Source organism: Microtus pennsylvanicus, chromosome 1 (genome assembly GCF_037038515.1).
Source record: "Microtus pennsylvanicus isolate mMicPen1 chromosome 1, mMicPen1.hap1, whole genome shotgun sequence".
Classification (NCBI taxonomy): domain Eukaryota; kingdom Metazoa; phylum Chordata; class Mammalia; order Rodentia; family Cricetidae; genus Microtus; species Microtus pennsylvanicus.
In genome coordinates this window covers 154,856-180,831 of record NC_134579.1, presented here as the reverse complement: position 1 = coordinate 180,831, position 25,976 = coordinate 154,856, and the positions used below count along the sequence as shown (strand labels likewise).

The following is a 25,976-nucleotide window of genomic DNA, read 5'->3' as shown; positions in this document are numbered from 1 at the left end:
CCCACAAAGCCAGAACATGAAGTAGGATCAAAATCCCGTGCCATTGTCCTTGGCTTCTCATCAGCCCTCATTGTTTGCCATGTTCAGAGAGTCCAGTTTTATCCCATGCTTTTTCAGTCACAGTCCAGCTGGCCTTGGTGAGCTCCTATTGTATCTGCTGTTCATATCCAGGTTTAGTCCATGGTGGTCTGATAGGATACAAGGAAATTGAAATTTCCTTATATCTATTGAGACTTTTTTTGTGCCCTAATATTTGCTCAGTTGTGGAAAATTTATGTATGGTGCTAAGAATAACATATATTCTTCTGTGTTTGGGCGAAGTGTTCTGCAAATATCTGTTAGGTTCACATTTGGTTTATAATGCCAATTAGTTCTAGAATTTTGTGTTTAGTTTTTGTCTGGATGACCCATCCATTGGTAAGAGTAGAGTATTGAAGTTTTCCACTATCAGTATGTGAGAATCTACAAGTGATTTAAACTTTGGAAGTGTTTCTTTTGCAAAATGGGTGTCCTTGCATTTGGGGGGACTTACAGAATTTAAGAATGGAAATGTCATCCTTGTAGATTTTTTTCTCTGATAAAAAAGTGTTCTTCCCCATGTCTTTTGATTAATTTTGATTTTAAGTCTCTTGTTTGGATATTTACCATGGGAATTCCTTTAGTCAACAGCCTGTAAGATACCAGCCAACTTGGGCATGATCCCTTGTACTATAAATACTGACAAAAATCTTGCATGGTCTCTCTCTCTTGGCTGCCAGATTCAGTTCCTATTCCCCGCTTGTGCAGGGGACTATAATATGTGAATCTATCCCTAAATAAAGAATGCTTTCTTATACTTTTACTCAATTCTAAGTTATGTGAGACTGCTTTATAGAGTACATTTGCAGATATTAAATTGACTAAATCAACTTGCTTGTTATGTCAATTTTTGTCAAATCTTTTACCAACTCTTTTCACTAAGGTAATGTCTTTTCTTAATATTGAGACATTTGTTCTTGTTGTTGCTTAGGTGTCTTTCTTGTACGCTGTAGAAAGATGGATCCTTTTTTTACATTCATTCACTAATATGTCTTTATTGGGGAGTTGAGGCCATTGATATTAAGAGGTATCAAAGACCAGTGATTGCTAATTTCTACAATTTTGAGGGTCTTTTTGTTATTGTGTTGGGATGTGTATGTGTTTGTGTTTTCCTTCTTTTAGTTTTGCTTATGTGAGATATTTATTTTCTATAGATATTTCATTGGAATAGTTAAGCTCCTGTGTTGGAGTTTTTCTTCAAACACCTTTCCGTCTGACTAGTGCTGTAGGTGGATATTGTTTAAATTTGCATTTGAAATAAAATATCTTATTTTTCAGTCAATGGTAGTTGAAAGTTTTGCTAGGTATTATTATAATATGGGCTGGAATTTGTTGTCTTGTGAAGTTTACAGTACAACTTTCCATGTCTTCTGACTTTTAGTCTCCATTTAGAAGTCCATTGTAATTCTAATAGGTCTGACTTTATATGTTACTTGCTCATTTTCCCTTATAGCTTTTAATATTTTTATTTCTTCTGTATGTTTAATGTTTTGATTATTATGTGTTGAGAGGACTTTATTTTCTATTTGGTTTTCTGTGTGCTTCTGGTACCTTTATAGGTATCTCTGTCTTTAGGTTATGAAAATTTCTTCCTATAATTGTGTTTAAAATATTTTCAGGGATGTTATTCTGGGATTTGTCTCCATACTCTATTTGTATTATTCTTAGGTGTGATAGTCTCAGAGTGTCCCAGTTTTGTATTTTTTTTGTGTGCCAGAAACTTTAGGTTTAACATTTTCTTTGAATGATTATCTATTTCTTCTATCATATCCTGAATGCCTGAAATTCTTTCTACCATCTCTTACATTTTGTTGTTGAAACTTGCCTCTGTGTTTCCTGTTTTCATTCAGATTTTTTTTTTTTTTTTTGTATTTTGAGAAGTCAACATTAGGGCTTGAACAGTTTTGTTTCCTTCAACTGTTTATTTTCTTGTTGGTTTTCTTTTTAGGGATGTATTCATTTCCTCAAACAGTTTGTTGTGTCTTCCAGGCTTTCTTCAAGGGATTTACTAATTTCTTTCATTTTATTTCCTTCTTTCTGGATTTCATTAAGAGACTTATTATCCATTTCCTCTTTAAGGACCTCTATCATCTTCATATAGTTTGTTTTAATGTCTTTTTCTTGTGTTTCAGCTGAGTTGTGGTATTCGGAGCTGGTACTGGAGGCATTGCTCTACTCTGATGGAGACACAGTACTCTGACTCTTATTGATATGTTCTTGTGATGGTATCCAGGCATCAGGCTTTGTGGTCATTTGAGATTAACTGTTGATTTCTTGGATTTTCTTTGGCAGGTGGGAGTTTTGTTCATAGTTTGTGTTTCCTCTGAAGATTTTCATAGAGTAAGTTGGTTGTGAGCTTCCTGTTTTACTGTCTTGTGTGTATTTTTAGGAAAGTTTGCTGGTGTTGGAAGCCAGGGAATGGGGAGACAAGCAGAAGATGTTCTGATGTAGTGCCATGGGTGACTCTGATATTTAGGATTGGGACAACAGAGAGAGGGGAGAATGTCCTTGGTGAATTTACCCGGTCATCTAGCAGACATGGCCTGCAGTTACACAAGGCATGTCTATCTGAGTAGGAGTTGGCCCACAGTGGCAAGTGGGATAGGAAAGGCTGGGAGGGTAATCTGTGCTATCTATAAGAGGTATGGACAGGGCGAAGGGAGGCAGCAGCTAGTGTTCTGTTGCAGCACTAGGGGTTCTGGGTGGGAACAGAAAGAGTAGAGAAGATCCAAGGATACTCTACCTTGTATTTTGACTAGTGTGACCTAAATATACAATGAATTTCATGCATTATTTTTGATAACCTCAACAATGTTAGCATATTTCCCACCACCAAAACATTAAAAAAGGTGTTTATTGTTCTTAGATCACACCTAAACTTGCATATTCTTATTCGACCTACAATTCTTTGACTTAATAAACTCCAAGTATGCTTTCTATCCCGTGCAATGTACAGATCACTGGTTTTTATACAGATTATCTTAAACAAGTATTCATAAAATTCACCTGAATTTTCCAACAAAAGTGTACACAATACTACCAGGATTCTTTTCCTTTTCCTTAGGCAGTGAATTGTAGGTAGGAATGGATGGTGTCTCATGTTAAATATTTTTCAAAGCAATCAAAGCATTATACACAAAATTTAAATTCTCTTTTTTAATCTATTTTTTGTATATTGACTGTGACAAAATATCATACAGGCAACTCATTTTTTTTTAAATGAGAGGATAATGTGCTTATGTTTAAACAAATGTTATTGTTGTTTGAATTTGGAGAGCAATGTTCATAGGATTAGAGCAGAAACTAGAATTCTTAAGAGACACCCTCACAACCACAAGAAAGGAATGAATAAATCTTCGGGCATATATCTCTAGTTTGCTAAATTTCACTGTTACATTTTCTGCCTTTTGAGAAAGTGATTGCTTGACAACTGTCTAGACATTTGGCTTATTCATTTATTGTTATGACTCTAATCATTGGTCCTATAAATAAAGATAAGGAGTATATTTCTGCCACAGAAAGGCTTATTGGCTATTCTCTATTTTTCAATTAATAAATGAGATACAAAGGCTATTCATGAGGATTCTTTGTGAAACTCTGGTTGATATGGTATGGAAACATTTAACTAGTTGAAGTTTTTCATGTGCAGAATTAAAGCACCACATAAGAATATTTTTTAAAAATTGAAAATAGTATTTACTATTGAAGTATAAGTTATTAGCATGGATATATATATAATAATTGCTCAATTGCACTTTGTATGAGCATGCAAATAAAGAAACCACTGTTATACTCCACAAAAGTTATAAGCTGCATTGATAATATTTACTGTTGATATATGGTGAATAAATGTAATTTACTCTTTGGTGTTCCAACACCCAAACCTTCATGTAATAATCGGAAAAATATACTTTACAAATATATGTCCACTTCTTATAAAAATTTACAATACCACCAAAATATTTTTGTGGTGTGAATGTTTACTGACCCTCAAAAGTCCACCTGTTGAAGACTTGATTTTAATTTTGGTGAGGGAGTATACCTTAATATATAATATAACCTGCTTAGTCGATTTATTGTTATATATATATATATATATATATATATATATATATATATGAATTTGTACTAATATATAAAACAATGTGCACACACACACAAACACACATATATACATATGATTCATTGCTAACCATTTAGTGCTGGATAACCAACTGGTGTCTTCTTCCTTGGGAGAGACTATTTCTCCCATACTCAGCATTCCTTACTTGCCTGTAGTTCTTTCAGAATGGTTGAAGCATTTAAAAATAATCTCTATTTTAACAGGTTTCAAGCATTTAGAGAATCGGCAATATTATTTTAAACTCTTGTCAGAATCAGAGTGTGAATGGGAAAATTACTGAATAATACATATTAAGATATGTTTGTTCAATGAAAACATAAAAGAATGTCTGATTAATAACTAGGAGATAAATATTAAAAGCTTCAGACAATAAATAGTACATTTTAGGGTAATTCTTTTTCTTTTATATTAAATAGCTATTTATTTTAAGATATTTAGAGTTTTCAATAGTTCTCTGCTGTTAGACTTGAGTGACTTCTCATTATTTTAAAATTAATAAACATATCGATGATTTTCATTTTAATTGGTGAGTGTGTTGCTATTCCTAACAACCAACCAACAATGATAATGTCATTGAGCATAAAAAAATTTCATCTACATCTAGTAGATAAATTTTGGAGTTCCAGTATTATATATGATGGGCAATAATCAAATAACTTAAAAATTAAAACACATCTAAATTTCATTGTAAAATGGCATCATTTTGAAGCACAGATTGATAAGTCTTAAACACCTTTTGTAGTTCAGAAAATGTGAAAAATAAATGACTAATAAAATATGAATATATTTTTGTTAGAAAATAAATATTTTGGATGAGTACACATTAAAATAGAATCACTTGATTGAAAAAGTACCAAGTTGAAAAGCATTGATCCAAAAATAAATTTGCACCATTGACATAATTGATTAAGATATGATGATAAATAAAGCTTGTAATTTGGTAATTTGCTTGAACTTTTAAGACCTGAAATTGATAAACTTCCTAATGATATTAATAAATGCTACTATTAAGCTACTAACCTTTACTCCTAAAATTGATTACATGTGTTAAAAATTGAGAATAGATAATCCAATACTTTAACATATTTTATTATTTCCTGAGAATCTCAAATATATTTTAAAAGAATTTTGTTATGAACTATTTTTTCAAATATTCTTATGCTTTCACAAAGTGATAAAATTAATTTTTTCATATTATCACATTGTTTTATATGTAGATTTAGAAAAGGGCATTTTCATCTTTAGATAGTGATCCAATGGATCTTGTATTTGTTGGCAAATGTTGCAGAATCATCTCTTCTTCATGGATCTTTTCATCACATTTATTACTTCTTTATTTCTCAGACTGTAAATGAAAGGGTTTAATAAAGAAATTACTAGGGTATAGAAAAAAGCTACAGGTATATCATTATCTCCTTCATTGACGGAATGTGGGTGGGCATACATGTAGAGAAGAGAACCATAGAATATGGATACAGACAGAAAGTGGGAAGCACAAGTTGATAAGGCTTTCCCTCTACGTTCATTAGATTTCATTGTGAATAAAGTAAAAAGGATATAGAAATATGATATTAGGACTACAGTAATGCTAAAAGTTTGAATTGAACTAGACAAGATGAGCATCACCAGTTCATTGATATAAGGGTCAACACATGAGAGTCTATATAATGGAAAGACATCACAATAAAAATGTTTGATTACATTAAACTTACAGAAAGTTAACCTAAACAATAACCCTACATGAATGATTGAATGCAGGTTTCCTGCTATGTAAGTTCCTGTGATCATCTGAAGGCATATTTTCTTGGACATAATAGAATGGTACTGTAGTGGATTGCATATGGCCACATAGCGGTCATAGGCCATTGTTGCCAGAAAAAAGCAATCTGCAGTTTCAGCAAGACTAAAAAAATAGAACTGTACCATACATTCATTAAGAGACATCTTTCTGTCCACAGAAAAGAAGTTCTGTAGCATCTTGGGAGTGATGGCACAGGAGCAGCAGGAATCCATGAGAGCCAGGTTGCCCAAAAAGATGTACATGGGTGTGTGAAGACGGCGTTCTATATAGATCAAGACCACCAGCCCGAGATTCCCCACCATGGTGATCAAATAGATGGCAAAGAACACCAGGAACAAGAGGGTCTTCAGGTTTTGTTGATCTGTGAATCCCACAAGGATGAACTCTGTTATTAAAGAATTGTTGTTCTCCCTCATCTCAACTTGACTGTTTCCACTGTAATTACAAAGACATAAAATTAAAATGATGACAATATAATTTTCTCCTTATGTTTTCTTTGTGTAAGAGGTATTTTTTTCTTCATGAACCTGCTATTGCCTCTGGAATGTAGCTAACTATGCTTCTTGAAAGTATGTTATCTCATATAATGTTAGCATGTATGATCTCCAAATTTAACTCACAATTTACAGGGATACTTTTATTATTACAAGAAAGAGATATCTTATTTTTAACTAGAAAATATTTTCTTTATGTATTTATGTAATTATAGCATGAAAATTTAGGGCACACCTATTTGAATTACTATTCCAAAATAATTTTGATACCAGGTTTCTTAATGATCAACAAAATAAATTTAAAATAATGTTTTGTATATAAATGTGTTTATTTAACTGAAAAGTTTTGATGTATATAGCAGGAGGGGAAAATGTTTTTTTGTAAATACATTGTCAATATATTAAATTTACTTTTTGTGAATTGAACAAAGATTACTAAGGACTAATCTATAAATAGAATTACCCAGAAAATTAAAGAAATAATGGTCTTCACATTCTTCATCCCCATTTATAAACATTTTCATAAACATTAAATCTGTGTGTCCCATTAAGTTTTTAAAATGCTTAAACCCCTGCTCAGCTTTGTAAGCCTAGTTTACACAGAATGCTAATTACAGTTGTGTATGTTTTGTCTACAACTGATCTGTGCTCCCAGTCCTTAATTTTTAAGAAATAACTTTAAATTGTGAGACCATCCAATTGTTATCCATTCTTTACCCGAAACATTCTGAAGCACAGAAAAGCTTTCAATTGTTAATGCTCATGTCTTAGTCTACCAAATAACATATATTACTGACCTGTACTTCAATGCCTACCTAAAATACACAGAGTTTTGTATATATTTACTTGATTTTTCTATATGTATTTGAACACTTTTGCTATATGTAAAGCTTTTTGAGATGAGATAGGATTATTTATACTCCTAACTTCATCCTGATGATCCAGGGTGGGTGACTTTCCATTTAATATCCTGATGAACTTTTTAACAATTTTTTTGTTTCTGAATATTTTAATGTGAGGACATATCTACAAAGCATTTCCTGATGCCATTATCTTTTAAAAAGTTATCTTATAAAACTTGTCTTTTTAACTTGTCTTTTCTGATTTTCTGTTTCCTTGGAAATTTATTCTCTCTAAATTATGCTTTGGCACATTATAGTCACATTAATATAGATTCAAATTTGTACCTTTTGAATCTTAAAATAAAAATCTTATATTAATCATATATTAAAGAATTTATTTGTAAGATATGTAAAAAATTAAAAAAACAAAAGCAGAATATAGAGGACAAATACAGAAAATTTATTATGTCTATTCAGGTTAAAAAGGGAGTGAAATGACTGTATTTTTCTTTTCTTTTGGGCTTTATTTTTATTTTTTTTTCTTGGCTGGTTGTTTTTGATAGAGATTTGAGATGGCACTCTGTTCTACTAAAATTTTAGATTTATAGTGGAACCAGAAATCAATAAGCCCATGCCACCCCTTTCCCAACGCCTTGAAAGTTGTGTATCTGATGACGAAAGGCAGGACAACTGGCCACCAGGGAATATGCTACAGCCCAGGACCACCACCATCATCAGACATCAGCTGTGTTTGCCAGAGAACCAAGATGGTAGTTTAGTTTTTGCCTGTGCTAGCAAGTGTAGGTCGCTTCCCATTCCTTGCTGTGGTGAGCTAATTCCCACCCTTCAAATTCAGTCCAGAGTTTGGGGCTCAGGAGCCAAGTGTTAGAACCTACCCTTGTTCTCAACATTTTGACCCATACCCCAGTCTCATGCTGGTACTACCTAAGAAATTCATCCCCTTTATAGCTGGGACAACGATTGGATTGGAAAGAGGATCTAATAGGACGGTGTAACTGTGATACAAAATGTCTTGGTTGTACCTCTTTGGAACTTAGTTTTGTATTTAAACAGGAAACAAACAGGAAATAAGTTTGAAACCTATTTTTCATCATTAAAATAAAAAATAATATATTAAAAATTATCTTGATGTTTTAGAATTTTGGTTTTCTTAGAAAATTATGCTCTATGAGATATGCTATGGTAGGATAGAGACATATGAAGATGGATTAAGTTCTTTTATTTCCAAACCCTAAAGGTAAATGTGTAAATTTTGGAATGCTGAATCCAGATTTCATTTTACTTTGAAATGGAACTATCTCTCAATACATACTGATTCACTGAGACACATTGACTTACAAATTTTATTATAATACCTTATGGCCAAAATGCTTTTGTTTTCCAATCGAGAGGAAGTAATAGAAATTCCTTTGTTAAAAAAATTAATTATATGACATGTGTGAATCATTATTGGAAACTACTTTAATGTATGTCTGAAGTACTTAAGTGGTTCATTTGCCATCTTACTTTATATATGAGGATTCTACAATCATAAAGATAGATTGATTATAGTAATGTACTTCAAATTTGTTCCAAGTATCTTTGAATTTTGAAATGTGCTACATAGTCAAGAGAGGAGTCAATATTTAGGAGAAATTAACATTTATTTAATAATTTAAAAAGCAAATATTGTTTGTTTTTTAAGGTAAAAATACAGAATGCTTCTCTTACCTGGATTTCACTGAGCGGCACTTTCTGAATGTGTCTATCTGCTTTATAATGAACGTCTCTAATGTTAAAAATGCCTACGTACCTTGATTTCACAACCATGGAGGTGGAAGAATGAAGATCACAGGCTACCCACAGGCATTAACAGCTATGGACTTTGTGTGGGAAACTAAAAGTCTCTGACAAATCCTGAGAGAATTTCTCAGCACTGACATCAATACTTTTCTGTAGAGAAATTAAGTCCTAACAAATATGAACCCTTGGAAATTAATTAAAACTTCCCAATGAAATTATGTTCTTTACTACAGTAAGCTTGAGAAATATCTCGCTACTTTTAGTGTATCTGACCCAACTTTTAAATTCTCCTTATCAATCTAAAACATATAGAACATAGTCTTAAGCAAGTTTGATACTTTAATTGAGGAGGTAAAATTAACATGAGTAATGAAAATAATTAGAACTGGGCCATATAGATGACTTAGCATCAAATGTTCTGCCCAAGTATGAGGATCTGTTTTAAAATTCCCACAATCCCCATTAAAAATGTGGACATGCCCTCATGCACTTGTTTTTCTAGTAATTATGAGAGGAGTGAAGACAGGAGGATTACTAGAGCTCACTGCCCATCAGCATAGCTCCAGGTTCAGTGAAAGACTTTGTCAAAAGAAGGAGAGTTAGAGAACAGAACAGCCAATGTGTTTCTCTGTCCTCTGTGTGCATGTGTGTGTTCAAATACTCTCATACACCTATGTATATATACACAACACACACACGCACACACACACACAATCCTGCCACTTTTTGATTATAAAATGTACTCTATCATTAAAAAAAAAACTTAACTGAGTATTTGAACTATTTTTCCTTTTCTTCTTTACAGTGACATTTATTTGTCTCTAAAACAGAATTTCTACTTAACAAAGAATGGTTTTCATGTCTCTTAGCATCACAATTCTGTATTAAATAACTGTAAGTCAGGGGTGAGTCATTACTTCTGTGAGGGCTCATTGCAGGAAAGTGAGATAATGCTGAAAATACATGCATAGTCTTAATAAAACCAGATAAAGGTGGTTCACACATGAAAAGTATTCATGACCCCAGGCATAAAACAAGTTTTGTGGAATTTCTGTTGTCTGTGGTGGTTTCAAGAATGGATAAGGAAAGGGAAGACATTTTCTATTTTCTATTATGTCTCTGTAAACCTTATGCCAGTAACCAAAAAAAATTAATTTCTGATTAATTTATTTTTGATTAACTAAAAAGAATTAGTCACCTACTTGCAAGACATTGTCATGTCTTACAAACACAAAAGTTGACAAAGCAGGTTAAACAAATTAAGCATGGAGTCAAGGTCTTAACATTAAGTACACAATGAAAAAGAGTACAAAGCATCCAAAATACCAGAAAAACTTTTATAAAGAGCAGGAAAAAGACTATATTTAACAACATAATAGTAACTAAAACACACATTTTAAAAAAATTTTGTGAAATAATGTTTGAAGTCACAACAAAGTTTGCAATCACAGTATTTAATTCACCTATAACAAAGTTTTTAGTTTTGTTTGAGGCAGGAAATCTGACACTATCACTTATGCAAAAATATGTACCTATATAATAATTCAAAATTGTGATAAAAAATGGTTCTGTAGAAATGTAGCAGATGAAGTGTGTAGGCATATATTTCAACGCCTAACCATATTAATAGTCAAATATTCTTACATATGTAAATGTAAAGAGTTCAAGTTTATGCTACAAATTTTAACAAAAGTTGAATGTGACCATTGGATAACATAAAAGAGAGAAAAAGACTGAGTTTGCATGTCTGATCGTGTACTTATCTGTTCTGTGTGCATGTTCATGCCATGGTTGGATTGTGTGTATAGGACAGACGAGCTGCGGTAGTAAGTTGTCTCTTTCTATTCCCTGGATCACACTTAAGCCACTTAGTGGATGTATACACCAGATATACATTTCAGTGCATGAATGTGACAGTTTTGTGCAGTTTTTTTCAAATAAACAAGTATACTGTATAATGAAAACTAGTAAAAATTGTCACTTGGATAAACTCTTTGGCAAATTTCTAGTTCTTGTTCTTTGGAAAGAATTATAAAGTTTGAGAGCCAGGATTTCATGATGGAGAACTAGAAGTGTGTCAGAAACTGTTGAGATAAAAAAGAGTGACGCCGTAACAGCCTTGGAGTTTTCCAGTTGAGTTCGCACTAGCAGAAGAATAAGTCATTACTTAAACTGAGAAAATGTGTTAATTTTAGGAATTTTAGTGAGTATTTTCAAAATGTTAATGATGCCCAGACATATTAATAAAACCAATTTATTCTAAAAGTTGAAGGAAAACTTGGTATAGTCTATTTTCTTCTGGGTGGGCTGTATGTATTTTACACCTGCAAGACTTTCCTCATTGAGTAAGTAGAGGTTTAAATATTCAAAGAGAAAAGAGAAAGGGTTGAAAGGAAGAAGAAGGGAAAGAGTAAGAAAGGAATGGAGGGACAGATGAGAGTGAAAAAGCAAAAGGGGAAGAGAAGGGAGAAGCAAAGGGAAGACAAGAGAGGGATAGAGGGGAGAAGGGAGTGGGAAGAGGAGCAGGAGACTAGGAAAAGTGGGGCCAGGGGAGGAAAGGGAAGGATGAGATGAAAACAAAGAGACAGGAAGAGGGGGAAATAGGGCAATAAAAGGAGGTGAAGAAAGAAAATAGTAGAGAAAGGAAGAATATGGAGTGGAGTGAGAGTAGAGAGGGTAGAGAAGAGAAAGGAAGATAGGGGAGGGAGGAAAAGATGGTAATGGAGGGGAAGGCAGGGAGAGCAGGAAAGAAGAAACAGGAGGAATTGAAAGGAGGTGCAAGTAAGGAAGCAAAAAAGCAAAAGGAAGAAAGAATTTATCAAAATACATAAAATAGGTTGAAATATAAAATTTTAATGAGACACAACCTAAGGGAAATTCCTGACCATCTTCACAGAGATGACCACCATAATGAAGAGCAATTGCTGAATGGAAAGATTATTTGTAACTTTACAGGAAAGATTGTCTTCTAAAGAGTGTTCAACTGCATCTGTTCTGTCCCATTGCTCACCCACAGGCCCTATGCTCACTGATGCACTCACAGTCTCAAAGACACACTCAAATTTCCATTTTATGACAGATGTTACTTAATAACTAAATCCCATTTAAAATATTCTTGAAATTATATTATTAGATCATTTCCTCTTTCCTCTATCCAAATACTCCCACGTACCCCACAAGGTTATTTATTAATTTCTGATTATTTCTTTCATCAATAGTTGTAATATTTACTGTCTGCCTGCTTGCCTATCTTTATGTCCATCTTTCTATTATCTGTCCATACATATATACATAACATCTACCTGTCATCCACCAATTGATTGATCTATTGATCGACCTATCATCTATCTCTACATACATGTTTTGAAAACTGAGACTATATACCTTCTCAGTTATATAATATAACCTGCTTAGTCTGTTTACATGCACACACACACACACACACACACACACACACACACACACATAAACATAATTCGGTGCAACTGTTTTATTTCGATATTTACAGTTTTCATTTGTTTTCTGCTCTGTTGGGCTTGAATGACATATGTTTTTTAAAATTATGAATATATTAAATCTTTTCATTTGAGTTCTTGAAGGTGTTTTTATTCCTAAAAATCAACAAAAAATGATACCATCATGTAGGAGAAAAACTTGATTTTGATTTAGTGAAACATTTGGGAGTTGCACTATCATTTATAATGGACAACTAATCAAATTAGGGATAAAAATAAACAACATTGAAATTTCAGTGTAATAGAATCATTTTGAAGCAAGAATTTATAAGCCTTACTTATCATTAATTGCTATTATATGATACTATGGTTCAGAAAATTTGAGAGAAAAATGACTAAATACTCAATATGAAAATATTCTTGTTAGAATATTTTGGATGAGTACATACTGAAAATTCTTGAAACAACACAAATATAAAATTGAAAATCAAGTTGTTCAATGAAAAGTTTCTTCCATTGATGGAACTTATTATTATAAATAAAAGCTTGTAATTTGCTTGAAATTTTAAGATATGAAATTGAACAACATGCTAATGATATTAAATGGATGCAACAATTAGTAATAACAGATTTATTCATGAAGTTCATTAGATATATTGAAAACTGTGCCTTGATACATTCCAAGACTTCAGCAGTTCTTTAAATTATACCTGAGAATTTCAAGTGTATTTTAACAGAATGTAATATTTTGAAATAATTGCAAATCAAATGTGCCTAGGTTTCAATAGATTGATCATTTTTTTGTTTACATTTGACCATTTGCTTATTTTGGGTATGTTTAGGAAAGGGCATGTTGTTCTTGAAATCAGAGGTCCAATGGATTTAGTTCTTTTTTCTAATTTTGCAGAATTATCACTTCTTCATGGTTCTTTTCATCACATTTATTATTTCCTTATTTCTCAGACTGTAAATGAAAGGGTTTAATAAAGGAATTACTAGGGTATAGAAAATAGCTACAGGTATGTCTCTATCTCCTTCATTGACTGAATGTGGTTGAGCATACATGAAGTTAAGGGAACCATAGAATATTGATACAGACAAAAAGTGGGATGCACAAGTTGATAAGGCTTTCCCTCTACCCTTACTAGATTTCATTTTGAATATAGTGAAAAGTATATAAAAGTAAGACACGAGAACTATGGTAATAGTAAAGATTTGAATTGACCCTGCCAAAATAAATAATATCAGCTCATTGATATGTGGATCAGTACAGGAGAGTCTATATAATGGAAGGAGATCACAAAAAAAGTGCTCGATTACATGTGACCTACAGAACTTTAACCTCAACAGTAGCCCCACTTCAATCATAGTATGCACGTTTCCTGCTATGTAGGCTCCTAGGGTCATCTGAAGGCAGAGCTTCATGGACATCATGGTGTGGTACTGCAATGGGTTGCATATGGCCACATAGCGGTCATAGGCCATTGCTGCCAGAAGAAAACAGTCTGTAGTCTCAGCAATACCGAGAAAATAGAACTGTACCATACATTCATAGAGAGATATCTTTTTATCCACAGAAAAGAAGTTCTGTAGCAACTTGGGAGTGATGGCACAGGAACAGCAGGAATCCATGAGAGCCAGGTTTCCCAGAAAGATGTACATGGGTGTGTGAAGACGGCGTTCTATATAGATCAAGACCACCAGCCCAAGATTTCCCACCATGGTGACTAGATAGATGAATGAAAACACCAGGAACAGAAGGGTCTTCAGGTTTTGGTGATCTGAGAATCCCAACAGGATGAATTCTGTTGTTAAGGAGTAGTTGTTCTCAGCCATCTCTGTAATTAGAAAGATAAAAATTTCAATGCTGAGAATATAATTTTTTTTTAAGGGGGAATTTTTTTTCTTTCTTTCTTTGTTCTTGCACGTGCTGTTGTCTCTGGAATGTAGCTAGCTATGCTTCTTGAGAGTATTTTATCACATACATTTCTGGCATCTATGATCTCCAAATTTAACTCACATTTTATAATAATGTCATATTATTAGAAAAGCAACTTTTTTAAAATTAGAAAAGAATTTTATTTATGAATTAATGTAATTATATCTTAAACATTTATATCACACACACATATTTAACTTATTATTCCAAAATAATTTTGAGCCAGGTTTGATAAAGAATATTGAAATAAATTTTAAACATAATATCTGTAATTGTGTTTTGTTTAACAAAAAATTTTAATGTAGTCAACAAGAAAAGGAAATGCTTTTTGAAAATACATTGTCAACGTATTAAATTTATTTTTATGAATTGCACAAAATTAGTAGGGACTAATGAATGTAAAGTTATTTGTAAATAAAATTACTCAAAAGTTAAAGAATAACCTATTTTTTTATAAACACTGAATTTCTCTGTGCTTTTATTCCCATTGAGTTTTTGAAACATTTAAGTCCTTCCTTTACTTTTCAGGGCTAGTTTACATATGCTGTTGATTGCAGTTGTGCCTGGCTGTCTTGTCTTACCACTGAGCTGTGTTTCAAAGTGTTGTATGTTTTAAGAAAAAAAATGAATTTTGAGAAATCTTATTGCTATCCCTTCTTACCTTGAAGATGCTCTGAAGCCCTGATAAACTTTCAATTTTCAGTCCTCATGCCTTTGTATCCTAAATAGTGAGGATTACTGCCTGCAAATCAAGGATTACACAAAATTAACAAATACTTGTAAATTACATACTTTATATTTCTTTTTGTATTTGAACACTTTTATTATATTGAAAGCAGTCTTAACTTAGGTATTTTCTACTTCTGTGAAACATGTTATCAAATATTTTGAGTAGAGATGGATTATTTATACTAGTGGTTTCAATCTGATGGTCTGGGGTAAGTGTTCATTCTTTTGGTATCCTAATCAATACTTTGTTTTATCAATACTTTGTTTAAACACAGGCTCTAATGTAAAAAAAAATCTCCAAAGTAAATATTGATGCCACTATTTTATGAACAATGTTCTCTTAAAATTTTTAACTTGATTTTCTAAAACTTGTGCCAAGACCTAGATTGGGAAGCACAAAAGTTCACCTTGTGTGGACACAGGTACAAAAACAACAAGGATATAAAATAGAATAGAATATAAAACTTGTGGTACAATAACACCATCTGTACATTTCTACCTTGCAAACCTAAAACAGCTGTTTAAATACTACATGAAAAGGCATATTTAATACACTTTTCAAAAACACTTGAAGTAATTAGCTACGCTTAAGTGTTTGTAAAAAAAAATCATTTCCCTTTGAGGGTACCTTTTCCTTTGAAAGAGGTAGGGTGGCAGGGAGCCATGGAGACAGAACACATGGTTTAGCTTCAGTCAAGGGTAGGCTCCAATGGAGAGCTTGCTGAGGTGGCCATAGTCATATAGGAGCTCCTCCCAAGCTGCAATATCTCAGGTGGCTATGGCAACGAGGAAAGCACTTACAGTGTGGTCTGGTAATTCCCAAACTTACAGTGATTGATCTGTCTCCCCAGGTGATTCTGGAGTGACATCCTGGTAGTAGGCTTTGCTCAGGTGTTGAAAATAGTACATGTAGCAGCCTGTGCATACAGGGTGGTTTTGCATACAGAGCCTCCTGAGTATCAGCATCAGTGACCTCAATGACGTCCCCATTCTGAACATGAACTAGAAAGCCAAGCTCTGCTCAAAAGAAAGCCATGACACCCTCACACCCCACATCAAGGGAAGGGAGTGTGTGAGGGTGTTGCCATCCAGTTCGCCCAGCCTGGACAAAATGTCTGCAAGCTGTGCTTCTCAGAGTCTCAATAGGCATACACATTGTTATAAGGCAGTCGTATTACTTGTATATGAATATTTCTAACAAAACTTTTTAGTAATCTAGTCTTGCCCTGTTTTTCTCCAATGTTTACTGGCAGAGCTTGGAGATCCAGTTTGGAACAGAGCTCCTTCACAGACTTTTGGCTATTCCAAGCACCTGGAGCATCAGGGTGGGCAATCAGACTAGAGGAGGGACAAGAAAAAAAAAAACATTGCTCTTCATTTCTAGCAGGAGAGGACTCCTGAAACTACATTTATTCTCTATAGAAATGTCAATGTTGAATTTATTATTAAATATAATAATAAAAGCACATTTTGAAAAAATAAACAATGGAAAAAACCCACAGGAAACAACATATTTATGTCTACACCTATCAGTGTGTGTGTGTTTTGAAAGGAGTGAAATCACTTTTTGTTTTTGTTTTTTTTGGGGGGGGTGTTTATTTTTATCTTTTTGGCTTTGTGGGCTGGTTCATATAGAGATTTGAGATGGCACTCTACTCTAATCAAAAGTAAGTTTCTGTAATGGGGCCAGAAATGTCTAAGCTCATACCTGCCCACTCCCCAACCCTGATTTAGCAGTGTGGAAAGCTCTGACCTTATGACAAGACAGGAACCTTGGCATCCCGTCAATGTGCTAATCCCAGGACTCTTGCCAGTATCAGAAGTGTTTGGCATTAGGGTACCTGGCAGCCAGTAAGACTTAGCAGTCAGAGAACCAGGATGATGGTTAAGTTTTTGCCTGTGATAGCAAGAGTAGGTGGCTTCCTTCTTTCCTAGGGAGGATTAATTCTTACTCTTCAACGTCAGTCCAGAAGCTGGGGCTCAGGATCCAGATATAAAACTAATGTTGTCCCCAAAACTTTTGCCCCCTCCCCAGCCTCATTATTGTGCTACAAAAGAAAGTCTTCCCCCTGAGAGTTCAGTCAGTGGTCAGACTTGGAGAAGTACACAAAGGGGTATAAGTGTGAGACAGTATGTTGTGGATGAAGCTGGTTATGGCTAAGCTTTGTATTTCATTAGCAAACAAAAAACAAAATAACCATGAGACTTATTTGCCACCAAAATTAACAAAATATTAAAATAATATATTGATTTTTATTCTGATTTTTCTGTTTTCTTAGAAAATTACGCACCCTAAGTTGTTCCATGTCATGTTAGAGCCTCATGAAAATGGATTAATTTCTTATGTTTTGAAATTTTAAAAATACAAAGCTTAAAATTTCTTAGATTTTGAATTCAAATTTCATTTTGCATAGACTGGTACTTGCTCTCAGTATTTACTGATTTATTGGGGCATGACTGACAGATTGAATTATGTAACTCTATGGCAAAATGACTTTGCTTTCCAGTTATCAAACATTGAAAGAAGGCAATAGAAATTGACTTTGTCCAAGATTACTTTATATCACATATTTGAGTCATTAATGAAGCTTACATATGCCTGAAGTTTTAAGTGATTCATTTATGATCTTACCTGTGTATTTTGAGATTCTACCTTATCATATAGTAAGGTGGGTTATAGTATTGTACTTCAACTTGGTTCCACATATCTTGAATTTTGAGATCTCCTACACAGTCAAGAGAGGAGCCAATATTCAGTGGAATTGAATATTTATTTAATAATTAGAAAAAATACTGCGTTTTTTTAAGATAAAACGTTAGATTGCTTTTCTTACCTGAATTGTTGAAGAGTATGTTCTGAAGGTGTGTATTTGCCTTGTAGTCAAGATCTCAGAAGTTAAGAGTACATAGATGAAAGAAGTCAAGATCAGGGACTACCCACAGGTAATAAAATATATGTACCTTGTACTGGAAATTTAAAGTCTTCTGTCAAATCCTTAGAGGATTTCCCAGCACTGACATCAGTATTTTTCTGCAGAGAATTAAGTCCTTACAATTATGAACTATTTTAAACTAATTAAAACTTTCCAATGAGAGTATGTCTGTTTCTATGGGTATCCATATAATAAATGGGACCTCCTTGTTACCTAGCTTCTGATAAACTGAGAAACTTCTATAACAAAAAGGGCACAGTCACTATCACAAAACAGCAGCCTACTGAATGCAAAAGTATCTTCACTAACCCTAAATCAGACAGAAGAGCGACCTCCAAAATATATAAAGAATTCAAGAAATTAGACATCAAATTACCAAATAATCCAGTCAAGAAATGGGGTACCAATATAAACAGAGAATTATCAACAGACACATTGCAAATAGTCAAAGGAAACTTAAGGCATTGCTCAACATACTTAGCCCTCAGGGAAATGCAAATTAAAATGACTTTGAAATACCACCTTACAGTGGTCAGAATGGGTAATATCAAAAACATCAATGATAGCTTATGCTGGAGATGATGTGGAATACGGGGAACATTCCTCCATTGCTGGTGGGTAGGAATACATATTTGTTAAATCACTTTGGAAATCAGTGTAGTGGTTTCTCAGATAATTGGGTATCAATCTACCTTAGGAATCTGCTTACTAGTTTTCAGCCTATACCCAAAGGATGCATGTCCATACCACAAGTACAATTGATCAATTGTGTTTATTAAGTCATTATTCAAAATAGAACCTGGAAACAACCTAGGTGAAGCTGAAGCAGGGAATGGATAGAATAATGTGGTGCATTTACACAATGAAGTGTTACTCAGAGGCAAAAAAAATGACATCATGAAATTTGTATGCAAATGGATGTAACTAAAAAAACATACTGATTGACCTAACCCAGACCCAAATAGACAAAATGGTATATACTCACTCATAAGTGGACATTAGATATAAAGCAAAGGATAACTAGCCTACAGTCCATGACTCTAGAGAAGCTAGTGAACAAAGATAACCCTACAAGAAACATACATGGATCTCCCTGGAAAGGGGAAACAAACCAGACCTCCTGAGAAAATTAGGAGTGGGAGGATAAGGGGGGTGAAAGGGGAAGGAGAGGGTAGAAAGGGAGGGAAAAAGAGAGCTTGAGGGAACAGGATGCTCAAGAAAGGGAAAAAACAGTAAGGGAGAGAAATAAAAGCAATATTGTGATTGCAGGAGTGATTAAAAGACTAGCAAGAAACATGGCTCTAGGGAAATTCACAGAAATCCACATGGAAGACCCTAACTAAAACTTCAAGCAACAGTGGAGAGGAACCTAAACTGACATTCCCATGTAATCAGATGGATGACTACCTTAATTATCATCATAGAACATTAAAATAGCAACTGATGGAAGCAGATACAGAGATCATCAAAACACTGGGTCGAGCTACAGAAGAGCAGTCCAAGAGAAGAGCAAAGGGATCAAGACCATGATGAGGAAAACATGCTTTAAATGTGCATTACCTAAGACCAAATCATTGCAAGACATGTGAATGTTTACAACACCTTGCAACTTTTTGAAACACATGCAAAAATGAGCAAAAATTGAGCATTGCAATTTGATTAGGGAAATGGAAATAAAGGAGACTGCTTGTTGTGGAGGAAGAGAGGAAAATACAGAAAAAAGTGAGAAGGTAGAGGAGAATTGATGGATATGAGTGATCTGACAGGGAGAATACAAAGGGGGGCTACTTATGGAAGGCAGGAAGAGGGAAGTGGATAAAATAGCAATACAGATATGTAAAAATCCAGAAGGAATCATACTATTAACTATTAACCTAAAAAAATCTATAATATGCACACACACACACACACACACACACACACACACACACACACACACAGTTTTAATGAACTTTTCTCATCTGAGTGATGGTCACATTCTAACAGCCAAATGGAAACCAACAAAAATTCCAAAGTCAGACATGAGGACCCCTTTTCAGAGTTGTTGGTCTGAGCTAAAAGGCTCTTAATTAAAACAATAGCTTATTGTTATTGCCATTGATGAACCCTGATAGATAGAAGGTAAGTGAATACTAGCTGTAAAGCATAGTAAGCCTATATATAGTTCATGATCTTAAAGAAGCAAAGTAACAAAGTGAACCTTAAGGGAAACATACATAGATCCATCTGGAAAGGGGAAATATGTAAGATTGCCTGACAAAATTGGGAGCATAAGGTGGTGGGAAAAGCATAGGTGGTAGGGGAAAAGGAGGGGAGAAGTGGAGGGAGAAGAGAACTTGAGAAAATATGATAAACGAGACAAAGGAAGAACAGAGATGAGAGCAAGAAAGAGATATTTTGATTCAGGGACCCAATATGGGGTTAGCAAGACACATGGCAGTAGAGCTATTGCCCCTGATGAACCCTGAGAGATAGAAGGTAAGGCCATCATGCTGTAGATACCATACACTTCAGAAATGTGACCCAAGACACCTGACATGAAACTGATCTGAATGCCTCTTGCCCAAGGACTTCTTTTCATGGTACCAGAAGATGTTATGAAATCATTCAAAGGAGAGGAAAAACCAGCAGTTCTGCTTAGCTCTGATGACTGTAACCATATCAACAACCAGCATAGCATGATCATGCTAAGGGTGCAGTAACTGCACACACACTTTGGTGGTAATCAACATCTCTCTAGTTGGACTTAAGGTCTGTTCAAAAAGAGTGAAATATACCTAACCACTCAATGATAGGGAAGTTGTAGTTATTGAAGGAAAATCTACAACTACTAATTTACTAAACCTGCACAAACCAAAGCAATAATCTATAAACACTTGTTTTTATACATACATATATGTGTACTCTTCACCCAATACCAAGGAAACTTCTCTTTTTAATAGACAAAGGTAATTACAAAAAAGTCACAACTAATCAAAATGTAGAGTTCTGGAGTCTAGTCCCAATGGATATATCTATAAAACACTCCAGTATCTAAGGTTTATGAAGATGACATGGAAGGATTGTAAGAGCCAGAAGAAGAACAAAGCATTTGCTGATTGTATCTCCTAGTCACACCAGACATTATACCTATAAAGACTCACCAACATGACCACCCAAAAGAGAGCTGAACATGGAGTATGCCAATTAATGACCATAATCAGATTTAATGGGAAAAGCCCAAGAGGCCTCAACAGTACAGAAAGAACTATAGGATTTTCTGAATAAAGCTGGGATCAGGAGAGATGTTCCTTCCCTGGCAAGAGTACACCAACTGCTTATTCAGTGTTAATGGTCAGTCCTGAAAACATACATACAAGTAATATTACACAGACTCACGAGGCAAATTGGGTAAATACATGCATATACAAATATATGTATGTATACAATAATGATCAATGCAAAAAAAGGCCATGAATTTAAATAAAGAAAAGGGGGAATTTGGGAAGATTTCAAGGGAGGAAAGGGAAAGAATAATTTAATTAGATCCCTATCTCAAAAATAAAAGAATTTGAGGGTTATGCTTGGGATGACATTGATCACAGGCTATGGCTTGCAAAATCAGGTTGATTGGAGGTAATTTGTCAATAATCACATGCAAAGATATAATTATATATCAGTAATAAACTACAAATTTGCATGATCATATTCATATACTTTTTATATGTGTGTGTGTAATATAGTAGTAATGACAATCTAGTCCCATCACTGGAGGCATTGCCTAGTTACAAGAGACCAGTTCAGACTCTGTATAGGAAATGGAAGGAAAAGGAGCTATGTACCCAGCGATGGTATCTTAGTAACAAGGGAGATACTTATGCCATTGTCTGGAACTAGGCTTGTAGATTTGTAGATAGTGAGGAGGAGGGAGGGGATGAAAAAGGGAAGAAGTGACTTACCAGACAAAGGTGGTTTACACATGAAGAGGGTTCATGCCCCCAGGTATAGAACCAGGCTTTTTGGGATTTCTGTGGAGTGTGGTCGTTTCATGGATCAGCAAGAAAGGGAAGTCATTTACTATTTTTTTTCTTTTTATTGAGAAAAGGAAAAAAAGTATCCGCTTCCTCCCATCCTCCCATTTCCCTCCGCCTCCTCCCACCCTTCTCCCCCTCCCCCAAACTCCTCTCCACCTCCCTCTCCAGTCCATAGAGCAGTTAGGTTTCCCTGCCCTGTAGAAAGTCCAAGGTCCGCCCCCCTCCGTCCATGTCTAGGAGGGTGAACAATCACACTGGCTAGGCTCCCACAAAGCCAGAACATGAAGTAGGGTCAAAACGCCGTGCCAATGTCCTTGGCTTCTCATCAGCCCTCATTGTTCGCCATGTTCAGAGAGTCTGGTTTTATCCCATGCTTTTTCAGTCACAGTCCAGCTGGCCTTGGTGAGCTCCCAATAGATCAGCCCCCTTGTCTCAGTGGGTGGGTGCGCCCCTCGTGGTCCTGACTTCCTTGCTCATCTTCTCCCTCCTTTCGCTCCTCATTGGGACCTTGGGAGCTCAGTCCAGTGCTCCAGTGTGGGTCCCTGTCCCCATCTCCATCCATCACCAGATGAAGGTTCTATGGTGATATGCAAGATATTCGTCAGTATTGCTATAGGATAGGGTCATTTCAGGTTGCCTATCCTCAGCTGCCCAAGGGACTAACAGGGGACATCACCATGGGTTCCTGGGAGCCCCTCTAGGGTCAAGTCTCTAGCCAACCCTAAAGTGGCTCCCTTAACTAAGAATTTTGGTTCCGTGCTCCCCTGTCCAACCTTCCTTTATCCCAATCCTCCTGTTTCCCCAAGTTCCCCCCTCCTTACTATTTTTTATTACTCCTTTCTAAAATTATGCCAGTAACAAGAAAAGAATTTACTAAAAGGAAAAAGAACAGAGTAGAAAGAGGAGAATGAGCTACTGTTGCATAAGTACTCTTACATGCAAGATAATGTCATTAATACAAATACAAAAAAGTTGATGATGCCGGTTAAACAAACTTAGCATATACTCAAGGTCTTTATGTTAATAAAGAGCACAATGAAAACGAGTCTATAGCATATAAAATACCAGAAAGACTTTTATAAACAGCAGGTAAAAGACCACTTTTTACATTGTAACAGTAACTATGACAAACATTTTTTTTTTATTTTGTATGAAATAATGTTTGAGGTCACATCAAAGTTGCCAATAGCAATATTAATACAAGCATTAACATACCTATCACAAGATTTTCAGTTTTGCTTGAGAAAGGAAACCTGACACTGTCACTTATACAAAATATACAGCTATATAATAATTCAAATGTATGGTAATAAATGGGTCTGTAGAAATGTAGCAGATAAAGTGTGTAGGCAAATATTTCAATGCCTAGTCATTATAATATAGTTATGCTACAAATTTAATAAAAATTGAATATGATCATTGGGGTAATATAGGAGAGAGAAAAAGACTAAAGTTACATGTCTTATGGTTTACTTATCTGTTCTGTGTGCATGTTCATTCCATGGTTGGTTTGTGTGTATAGGACAGAAGAACTATAGTAGCAGGTTGACTGTTTCTTTACATCATGTGGGCCTCCTGGATCACACTAAAGTCACTAAGTGGAGGTATACACCAGATGAAATATTTCAGTGCCATGAATGTCACTGTTTTATGAAGTTTTTTCAAATAAACAAATAAAATGCACAATGAAAACTAGCAAGAAATGTCACTTGGATAAACTCTGTGGCAAGTTTCTAGTTCTTGTTCTTTGTTGAGAATTATAAAGCCTGAGAGCCAGGATCTCATGATGGAGAACTAGAAGTTTGTCAGAAGCTGTTGAAATAAAACAATGACTCTGTAAAGCCTTCGAGTTTTTCATTTGAGTTCCCACTAGCAGAAGAATAAAAGTTATTATATAAACTGAGAAAATGTGTTAAATTTCAGGAATTTTAGTGAACATGTTCAAAATGGTAATGATGCTCAGACATATTAATATAATCAGTTTATTCCAAAAGATGGACAAAACAATATAATCTTTTTTTGTAGGTGGGTTCTGTGTATTTTACACCTCCAAGATTTTCTTCATTGAATAAGTAGAGGTTTAAATATTTAAAGAGAAAGGAGAACGGCAAGAAAGGAAGAGGGAGAGAGTAAGAAAGAAATGGAGGACAGATGAGAGTATAAAAGCAAAACGCAAAGAAAAGGGAGAAGCAAAAGGAAGACAAGAGGGGGATAGAGGGAAGAAGGGGAGTGGGAAGAGGAGACTAGGAAAAGTGGGGCCAGGGGAGGAAAGGGAAGGATAAAAAGAAAGCAAAGAGAAAGGAAGAGGTGGAAATGGGGCAATAAAAAGAGGGGAAGAAAGAAGAAAGAAGAGAAAGGGAAACTATGGAATGGAGTTAGTGTAGAGGGTAGAGAAGAGATAGGAAGATAGGGGAGGGAGGATAAGAAGGGAGGTAGGAGTGGGTGGGGAGAGTGGGAGAGAAGAGACAGGAGGAATTGGAAGGGAGGGAGGAGAAAAGTAAGGCAAGAAAGGAGGAGGAAGAAAAAATTATCAAAATACTTAAAATAGGTTAAAATATAAAATAAATTTACTCTGTGTTTCAATGAGGTACAGCCTAAGAAAAATTCCTGACCATCTTCACAGAGATGCGTACCATAATGAAAAGCAATTGCTAAATGGAAAAATGATTTGCAACTTTACAAGAAAGACTGTCTTCTGTCTTCTAAACAGTTTTCAGCTGCATCTTTTCTGTCCAAATGCCCATCCAATCCACAGGCCCTATTCTCACTGATGCACTCATTGTCTCAAAGACTAACTCAAATGTACATTTTATGACAGATGTTACTTAATAACTATTAATAAAATCTCTTTTAAACTATTTTTGAGATTATAATATTAAATCATTTCCCCTTTCCTTTCCTCCATCCAAAACCTCTCATGTACTTCAAAAGGCTATCTTTCAGTTTCTGATCCTCTTTTCTCATCAGTAATTGTCATATTATTTGCTGTCTGTTTGTCTCTGTCTACCTATCTATAATTCTATTTATCTAGCTATCTTGCTAGCTCTCTATCATCTATCTATCCATACATATATCCATTTAACATCTATCCATCTATAATCTACCTATCATTCACCAATTGTTGGGTCTTTTGAATGATCATCTATCTCTACATACATGTGTTGAAAACTGTGACTATATATATATATTGTGTATACATATGTATACACACATAACTGTGTGTGAGTATTCATATAATATTTTTTAGTGCTGACCATTTGGTAACCAATTGATGTCTTCTTCTGTGGGGAAGACTATCCTGTTCTCACCATTCCTTAGTTGACTATAGTTCTTTGTAAAAGTCTGAAACATTAAAAGATAATATTACTTTTTCCAGATTCCAAGCATCTAGAGATAAGGCAATTTTGATTGAAACTTTTTAATGTTCAGTTAATCAGAAAGATTCAAAGGTCAAAAGTTTATTACAATCTCTAGTATACTTGTGAAATTCTTTTTTCTGGTGAATAAGTATTTTTGTTTATATATTTAGAGTTTTCATTTGTTTTCTGCTCTATCAGGCTTGAATGTTTTTAAAATTATGAATATATTAAATGCTTTCATTTGAGTTGGTGAAGGCATTTATATTCCTAAAAACCAACAAAAAGTAATAATATCATGGAGAAGAAAAATTTTGATTTAGTGGAAACATTTGGGAGTTTCACTATCATTTATAATGGACAAGTAATCAAATGAGGAAAAAAATCAAGAAACATAGAAATTTCATTTT

General features: G+C 34.5%; 3 protein-coding genes across 3 annotated transcripts in view; 1 reads left to right on the top strand and 2 right to left on the bottom strand.

Moving 5' to 3' along the window:
• Positions 1 to 25,976, top strand: part of LOC142837958 (olfactory receptor 5H19-like) — a 74,211-nt gene that overhangs the window by 30,373 nt on the left and 17,862 nt on the right. The gene's annotated exons all lie outside the window — the stretch shown is intronic.
• On the bottom strand, positions 5,492 to 6,418 carry LOC142838027 (olfactory receptor 5K3-like). The gene has a single exon (XM_075953341.1). The coding sequence runs from the start codon at positions 6,416 to 6,418 to the stop codon at positions 5,492 to 5,494; it is 927 nt and encodes a 308-aa protein (XP_075809456.1).
• On the bottom strand, positions 13,509 to 14,432 carry LOC142838043 (olfactory receptor 5K3-like). The gene has a single exon (XM_075953342.1). It carries the CDS (start codon positions 14,430 to 14,432, stop codon positions 13,509 to 13,511), a length of 924 nt encoding a protein of 307 aa, XP_075809457.1.

Excerpts from the sequence above, each read along its gene's own strand:
- LOC142838043 (XM_075953342.1), bottom strand. The coding sequence starts at position 14,432 with ATGGCTGAGAACAACTACTCCTTAACAACAGAATTCATCCTGTTGGGA.
- LOC142838027 (XM_075953341.1), bottom strand. The coding sequence starts at position 6,418 with ATGAGGGAGAACAACAATTCTTTAATAACAGAGTTCATCCTTGTGGGA.